Source organism: Apaloderma vittatum, unplaced genomic scaffold, assembly GCF_000703405.1.
Source record: "Apaloderma vittatum isolate BGI_N311 unplaced genomic scaffold, ASM70340v1 scaffold449, whole genome shotgun sequence".
NCBI classification, from domain to species: domain Eukaryota; kingdom Metazoa; phylum Chordata; class Aves; order Trogoniformes; family Trogonidae; genus Apaloderma; species Apaloderma vittatum.
The window spans coordinates 77411-86516 of NW_009735579.1; the positions used below are offsets into that span (position 1 = coordinate 77411).

Here is a 9106-nt window from a genome sequence, read left to right on the forward strand (position 1 = left end):
CTAAGTATCCTCTATCTTGGTTTGGAGTGTCCAACACAGAGAAGGCCATTGCACTGGCTTTGTAGTGTTTGATTCAATGCAATGATCTTCTGTCAGCTCAGACTGATGTTTACTATCTATTGATGCTTGGTCTTCGCAGGCTGCAGGTGACCTTTGTACAGCAGATATGACATCTGTTGTGTTGGCATTTGTTTCCCCTTCAGCAACAGAGTCTTGTTGACTTGGATTAAAGGATCTTTCAGATAAGCCAATATAGTCATGGTCAACAACTACCGCACCTTGTAAAAAGCACTGGTTGTCTGTAAAAGAAAAGTAGTCATTAAACTAGATCCTTTGAGCCATACTTAAAATCTTAGTGAGTTACTTTCCAAAACAAATTCTACAAAAGGACATGAACATTTGAATGACAGTCCAATAATGTGAATTTCCTAATTTCACTGAGCATCAAATGTTTGACTGCTTCTCATTACATCCACAAAATCATGCTTGCAGTGCTCCACATTGAGTTATTCTTTGCTAGGTCAGTGCCTAGCTTGACATCTGTCAAAGTCACCTACCGAACTAATACCTTAAACGAATGTACATATAGATTCTTCCACTTTACGTACGCACAGAAAAAGGCTAAGATCTTCCTGGAAAAATCTGATGCAACAAACCAGGTATTTTTAAAAAGTAAAAGAAGAAGTAAAGTAGTTTTATATAATCTAATGACAAATATGGTGATTACTACTGTATACTACTATGGAGCTTTCCTTCTATTCAGTATATGGTTACAGTGTTTGACTTTTCCAAGTAAGTTCAGATAAAATTTGTCTGTTCAGACTGTTTTAATAAGAAGTGTAACTGTCAACATGGTGTTAATACTTCTGCTTTGTAAGATGAGGTTAGGGTCTATATTCTTGCTCACACAAGGACCTAGTGTGAAATTAAGTCTTCTGTTGAACCAGAAGAGAGTTCAACAGGTAAGTATCTCTCTACACAGGGAGCTACAACTTCCTTTGTGAAATGTATGTCCAAAGAACATTTGTGGGAGCTACTGGGGAAGATGAAATTGTACTTTTTTGACCATGTTTCTCAACAGATGTGTTCTGAATAGGCCTGTTTGCACTCCAGAATTGTTTAAACACTAAACCCAGAAGCACTCGCGAGTTTAATATTTAAACCAAACTACACTCAAACAAGGATAACAAATTGTTGCTTCAGACACACATTTACTATGCATAAGGTGTTCTGGAACCTTTGCCTGGCTATAAAGACACCAAGGTAGCAAGCAACCCAGATACACTCAAACTGTGAATCTGTGATGTCAGTACGTAACCAAGGCTCCAGCAATGCACTGACTCAGGACTTATCTTTAGATGAGGAGTGCTAGAAAAGGTTATGGAAAATTACCTTGCTTTTGATTGCCCATTCTTATCTGCAAGTCGTTTTCCTCAAATAAAAAAAATGTGCACTCCATTTCCAGGCTTTGCCCTTCCTCTTTAAACCTCCTAAACCCACATATCTAATGTGAGATATACACACAAGATACACTTCAGATTTTTTTAAGCAAGGTCAGCAAAACAGTAACACAACCTTGTTAGGCAAGGCCACAAATATCTTCACTTAAGAAGCATTTTTTCCACATTTATTTCACAAGGAAAACTGCAAATGCTTTGTTCCCATCCAAGGTTATGCCACCAGTACGGTGGGACACCCACTGGACTTACACTATGGCAGTAGGAATAACGAATAAGTTGTAGACAAAAGAACTCCTCCCCTGGTACTAAAGAGAAGTTATTTGTTACAAAGAAATGTGTTTGTTTACAGATGAAGAAGATGTCATTCACTTCCTGGTTTCCTTGTTCTGAAAATAACCCAACTGAAATAACACTCTTTTTTGATTGCTGTGCGGTTGTTTGATAAAGTCTTGCAATTATTTTGACAAAGCCTGGTTCACCTCTGTACACAATGTAAATATATATGAATATGGGTCCATAATTTTTAAGTTTTGTAAGTATTCATAACACATTGAAATTTTTGCCTGTATTAACTAATCTTCGGTCGCTTCCTGGGAAACAGAAGAAGCTCTACATTTAGATACCACTTCTGCGCTATTTAGTGGTAAACATATTAGGCTCTGATCCTATAAAGACAACTATATTTATACTGTGACATCATTTACCAAATGTCATTGTAATAGCTGGAGATTATCTGTATGCTTGACATGCATATGACTTTCTCCTCCTACATCAGCAATTTAATGAGGAACTGGAAGCCATAGAGTGATCATGAATAGTAAAAGCAACGTCCTGGAGAAGTGATGTGAAATCAGTGTAACTTGGTTACAAAATCTAACCAACAGCTAGCATGAAAATCAGCTGCTCACATGAAATTCCACAATTAGTTTCATCCCTGGAAAGGTGATGGAGCAGCTCATTCTGAAAGCCACCTCTAACCAGATGGAAGAAAAGAAGGTTATCAGGAGTAGCCAGCATGGATTTAGCAGGGGGAAATCCTGCTTGACTGATCTGATATCCTTCTACAAAGATGTGACCAAATGGGCAGATGAAGGGAGAGCAGTGGATGTCATATACCTTGACTTCAGCAAGGCTTTTGATACTGTCTCCCATAACATCCTCATACGAAAATTCAAGAAATGTGGGATGGACAATTGGACTGTGAGGTGGATTGTTACCTGGCTCAACAACAGAGTTCAGAGGATTGTGATCAGTGGCACAGAGTCAAGATAGAGGCCACTGGTGTCCCCCAGGGATTAGTACCTGGTCCCATTTTGTTCACTATCTTCATCAGTGACCTGGATGAGGGGACAGAGTGCACCCTCAGCAAGTTCGCTGATGATATAATCCTCGGAGGGGTGGCTGACCCACAGGAAGGCTGTGCTGCCATCCAGCGAGATCTGGACAGGCTGGAGAGCTGGGTAAAGGGGAACCTCATGAAGTTCAAGAAGGACATGTGTAGGGTCCTGCATCTCAGGAGAAATAACACCAGGCACCAGGACAGACTAGGGGACGTCCTGCTGGAAAGCAGCCCCATGGAGAAAGACCTTGGAGTCCTAGTGGACAGTGAGTTGTCCATGGGACAGCAACGTGCCTTTGTGGCCAAGAGGGCCAATGGGATCCTGGGGCGCATTAAGAAAAGTGTGTCCAGCAGGTCTAGGGAGGTTCTCCTCTCCCTCTGCTCTGCCCTAGTGAGACCACACCTGGAATACTGTGTCCAGTTTTGGGCTCCCCATTTCAAGAGCGACAGGGACCTACTGGAGAGACTCCAACAGAGAGCTACAAGGATGATTAGGGGGCTTGAACTATCTCTTCTATGAAGACAGACTGAGAGAACTGAGGCTGTTTAGGCTTGAGAAAAGAAGGCTGAGAGAGGATCTTGTTAATGTATACAAATATCTGAGGAGTAGGTGTCAAGAGGAAGAGATAATCTCTTTTCAGTGGTGCCCAGTAATAGAACAAGAAATAATGGGTATAAGCTAGAACATCAGAAGTTCTACCTCAACATGAGGAGAAAGCTCTTTACTGTGAGGGTGACAGAGCACTGGAACAGGCTGCCCAGAGACCTTGTGCAGTCTCCTTCTCTTGAGGTTTTCAAAACCTGCCTGGATGCGTTCCTTTGTGGCTGCCCCAGGGGATGTTGCTCTAGCAGGAGGGTTGGATTAGGTGATCTCTAGAGGTCCCTTCCAACTCCTAACATTCTATGATTCTATGATTCCAATAGGGTAGGAATTGTTCTGCTTTTCAAGAACCAAATACCAGCTTGTTCTGTGTCCGAAGTCTCCCAAACACTGAGTATGCATTTTCCTCAAAATGCTTGCGGTAACTCAAAGACAGCATCAATGGGAAAGAAACAGCTGCCACTGATTTACACAGCAACACTGCAAAAGGACGTATTGAATATGTAAGAGAAGAACAGTGGTTCCTCACCCAAGTCTTTGCAAATTTCTAGCAGTTCTACTGCAGAACATGACAATTTTATTTGTTTTGATAGGAGAAACGCATTTACCTCTTCAGTAGCACAATTTAAAATAAACTCTCAAAAAGAAATTCTCTGATGCAGTCTTGATATTTTAAGGCCTTAGAGGACATTCTTTTGTTATTAAAAAAAAAAAGTTAAATATGCAGCATCTGTATTAGTCAGACTAAGCAAAAAAATAATTGTTTCCACTGTTCTCACTGAAAACTGCAATTATTATTACCCAGTGTTAAGTTTAATTCATGCTGGTAAGGGAATGGTATTTGTTCATTTCAAGAAGCTTATCTAACATGAAGACATGACAGAAAAAGCTTAAAAAACCCCTCATATAACCCCCAAAGTTTTATAAGTACATATACACATATATAAAATACATACACACGTACCTTTTTCACTGGAGCCTCTTATATACGGCTTGAGATGAGACATTTTTATGGGTCTTTTCAATCTGGATCCTGTGGCATCTCTTAATATTGCACAGCCATTATCTGTGATATAATCTATAATACAAGGACCAACCCATTCCGACTGGAAACGACCATCTTTCCACCAGTTTTTTCTTTGCCTGAGGACTTCGTGACCAACTTTAAGTCTAAAGGTATTTAATTGCTTTGGCTTCCTTTTGACAGTGATTTTGCCTCTGATTTTTTGTTCATCTGATGTGTTTTTCTCCACCTGCAGAGAGATACATATGAATTACATTTTCTTTTTCCAAAAATAATCATATATTTTCATAAGATTGGTTAATAATGCAGAAGCAGAACACTAAGTGGCTTTAGACGTAATTCATAAGATTTAGCACTGAAGAGTTCTGAAGAAATTGATTTTATCTTCATAAATCAATAGGCCATATGCAATGGTTTTCAGCTTTCGTAAATATGCAACCCTCAATCAGATATTAATCTCTTTGCAGTAGGTCCCTTTTAAGGTTGCTCCCTCCAAATACATGACTGGAATCTAGGGATCACAGCCAAGAGAAAAACACAAAACACCAAACCCCCTAAAAATAAAACCCGCACAAACCCCACGTTGCTTTAAAAGGTTAGTCATACTTCACACCTGCAGGCTTCCCATGTCTTTTGTCTTCAATCTTCTGACAAGTAAAATTTTAATATATAATATTTACCTGGCAATCCGAGGTTCTCTCTTCTTCCAGGGCTTGACTGGCTTTTTTAGTTGCTTCAAATATTTTCGCAAACATACTGTATTCTCCTCCCACACAGATGTTCATTGGCTCAACAACACGTGGGTTATGATTAAACATTTGGAAATATGGGGTGCTTTGATCTGGCTCCTATTTAAGTGTGAAGTAAAAAGTAAGCAAATTTAGCATACAACTTTGCAGATACTTTGGGTGACTTCAGTCAAAAAAGGAAGACCCTTCACATACCAAATTTGTCAGATTGAAAGCATAGGCAATAGCAGACAAATGTTCATCCCAATCATTTGGATGGTCGGTGCAGTATTTGTTAAGGAAAGCTCTGATTGTCTTGCACCTTCTTTCATTTACATCATCTGTCTGAGGATAAGACAATACGATTTTTTTCATTCCAAACAGCGCAAACAGTTCTTCATTTATCTTCAAAAGAAAAAGAACACAATTACTGAAGGTTTCCCCATTCTGTACCACAGTTCAAGTAAACTCAGTTTTCCATCCCATTTGTTGATACGATGCTGACTGAGCATACAGACATTACATATAGACTCCCATCAAACATTCCAGCGTTGATAGTGAGAACTAAACGAATCAGTAACATTTAGGAAACAGTAATTGATGGGTAAACACATTTCCGCCACAAACTCAATTTGTCACTTCCTCCGTATCGCAGTCTCATAATTTCACCATATCCGAGTGGACTAAAACGTAAAAAATTCTTCATAATCACTAGAGGCTAATGCCAGAAATACCCTTAGCTATCTGCTATGCTGGACAATATGGAAGAATGACAATCGGCATGTTAGAGTGTGAAAGCTTGTGCCAGTTCAACTCAGTGACAAAACCTGAGCTTTGGCTGCCAGAAAGTAATTTTGCTTTGTTCTTTATCCAAATAATAAAACCTTGGGAAATATTGCATAACATTATAATTTCAAATAATTGATTTGTCATTTTCTGTATGTGTTAACTTTTTTTATTAATTGAAGAAACAATATTTGCAGTCTTTTCCAAGAATGCTGTAGAACTGAAATTTTATACCAGAAGAAATGTATTTTTTTCTTTAAAAAAAAAACACAAAACCCAGCTGTACAAATACTTACTTGATAAACAAGCTCCTTTCCTTGATCAATAGGCATTTTTTGAGGTGGCCCATATAAGAAAAACACATTTATGATCGCCTTAGCAATTTCAGCTGCTGAGGTGTTAGGCAGCGGCAGGATAACAGTCCATCTTGTAAACAAATCTGTCATAAATATGATGTATTTGTGGCTTCTGTTGGTAACATTAAAAGGTCCCATTAGGTCTATAGTGACTGCTGTCCATGGGTCCTCTGCTTTGATAGGGTGTGTTTTGGGTGCTGTGGTGGTTGTATTCTTTGCAACTTGGCAATGCTGGCAAGCGTAGACCTAGTGCAAAAATCAGGGAAGATGCTATCAATAAAAAGTGATGATAAAGGTTAAAGATAATCATCAGGATCATAAATTTCCACTATTGCTCTGTAAATTAGGTCAGACCAGGCAATGAGAAACAAATTCATTCCATCATCTTTATCATTTTTTACCCTTAGATTTTTAAACCCTAGCATAAATACAAAACAAAAACAAGAAACAGTGAAGGCTGAGACATGTGCAGGAATTCATAGCTGATCTCTCCCCATCCTGAAAGTACTGTGCTCTTTCAAGTCCATAGTATAAATTTTAATATCCATTACCATCTGTAAATCGTAAAGGAAGCATGAAGCAGATAGGATCAAAAGAAAGTCCCCTATCATTCCCCTTTTGGTTCTACTGTGCATGCTGTGGCTGGAAAAACACCGGGAGTATACATAATCTTCCATGAGTAACACGGATCAGCTTTATCTACAGGACAGAACCCCTTTGTGCAAGTCTGAATTAAAAGTCAAAATTCATTTTCAGTTTATGTTACAGTTCCACGTGAACCCAAAGTATTCAGGTGATGCAGCAAGCTGATAGCAATAGCAATTAGGCCGTAAAGGACATTTACATGCAGTTTTCTCAAGGATCACATTCTGCCTGGGGATCATCTGCACGTATCTTTCAGTGAAGAAGGAACTTTCCAAAGTAGTGATTTGTTTAACTATTTCCTTAACATGCCTAACCATAAGACAGAGGCATCATTTTCATATTCCTATCTGCCAACAGTCACTCTGGCCTCTTATCTTTGCAGTCCTAACAAAGATACATCAGAGTACTTGCAAGCGAAATCCCTCTCAAAGACCAGGTGTGCCTGACATACTTAAAGGCAGTATGGCTTCCAGCCACTGGGTAACATACAGCAATACGCAAGCCACATGGTCAGTAGAAAAAGGCAATGCTATGCTTTGCTAGAAGATCACTTCCAGTTTGCTTGTAAGCTCACATTTCCTCATCACAAAGCAGTATGGGTGCTTGCTGTATCCAAGTCACATGATTACAAAACACTTGTAACAGATTACATTAAAAAAAAAATCCTGTAGCTATGAGACCATACCCACTGCTTGACGTCATTTGTTACAGAGGTCCAATAGTAACTAGATTCCACTAAAGTCAGTGTCCTTGATATACCGTGATGAGTGCCGGCAGCATTTTCGTGGCATTTCTCAAGCACCTTTTTCTTCTCTTCATCTGAAACAATTACCAGGCGCATTTGTTTTCTGTCTTTTCCAACATAGAACAACTTATTTTCTGAAAGAAAAAAAAGTACGAGCAAATTACGTGCAAGTGTTTTGGGTTTTGTTCAGTTTACTAAACTTCCGAGCATGATTCAGTACCTGACAACTTCAATTCACTTCTGTGTAAATGTCGCTTTTTGGTTACAAATACTTTATTTCCTCCGAAAAGCCAATTGTTCAACTATGTTTCCTAATCGGGACACGAGGCATTACAAGGGCAAGTCAGAATGCAAACAATGTTCCCACAGGAAGTGCGAAACACAAGCTAATGCCCGGGGTGGGAAGGGGAGGTAGGACAAGTTACAAGACTTTTTGTCTGCCTGCCAGCAACCTGTCATTGCAATTCACAGCTTTAACTCTTCCCTGTCTTCTTTCTACACAGACTTGGGCAGGTTTGCTGGTACTGAGAGAGCAGAGTAGACTACAAAAGCTCATACACGTCCTCACAGTGATGTGATAAAGCTGGCAAAGGACCAGAGGCTCTAAGAAGACAGATGGCAAAGCCATCTTTCCACACCTGCCCAGCCACATATGGCATTCTCCAGATCAGACCAAGTATGCCCCATCTGCAGATCTCTATCTCCCTTTCTGCAGTCTTTTGAATTATGGATTGAAATGGCTACATATTTCCACAGTATCTAGAACAAGCTTTGGCCTTTAGACAGATAAATCCTTCCTGGAAATGACTAAAGCAGGTTGAGTTTCTGTTTCTGTAAACACCCTGTTATATATTAACAAGGGTTAAGCAGAGTGTTTGTTTCATAAAGACTCTATATTAAAATTGAAGTGTGCTGCAGAGCAAGATCTCATCTTTTTTTTTTTTTTGTATCAGCAAATCTTCACCTAAAAAAACCCCTATTTTCAGAGTAGTTTGAGAGATTTTTACCTTTGAAAACAAATTTTTTGGCTGCTCTCCGGATTCCACTTCTTTCACTTGATAACGTTGTGGGATGATACTCCCCTGTTCTCTTGTAGTATGCAATTTGCTTCAGGTGGAGCCCACCATTCTTTCCACTACGGACCATTGCTAAGCTGAACAAAATGCACAGCATTGGTTAGATGCAAAAACTGTCAGAGGAATATGTCTTCAGTTTTTACTGGTTTCTTCATAGTTCACAGATATCTTGATAACACACCATGCACTACACTGCTTTTAATATCCCCAGCTATCAACTTAAGCAATAAGGAACACTGCTTAACACACTAATTTTGTTCTAGGGAAAGTGGTTTTATGAATCTGTATTTAAAACTTCCAGCCAATGGGGACTTTCACAATATTCACTGGACGGGGGGAAAATGAG

At 39.4% G+C, this 9106-nt stretch overlaps 1 protein-coding gene across 1 annotated transcript; it reads right to left on the reverse strand.

Annotated features, from left to right (window-relative positions):
* Positions 1 to 8830, reverse strand: GIN1 (gypsy retrotransposon integrase 1). The gene is made up of 7 exons (XM_009876613.1): positions 8692 to 8830; positions 7625 to 7818; positions 6235 to 6540; positions 5369 to 5557; positions 5105 to 5272; positions 4365 to 4653; positions 1 to 299 (listed from the first exon to the last, which is right to left on the reverse strand). The coding sequence occupies exons 1-7, from the start codon at positions 8828 to 8830 to the stop codon at positions 1 to 3; spliced, it is 1584 nt and encodes a 527-aa protein (XP_009874915.1).
* Positions 8831 to 9106: the final 276 nt, after the last annotated feature.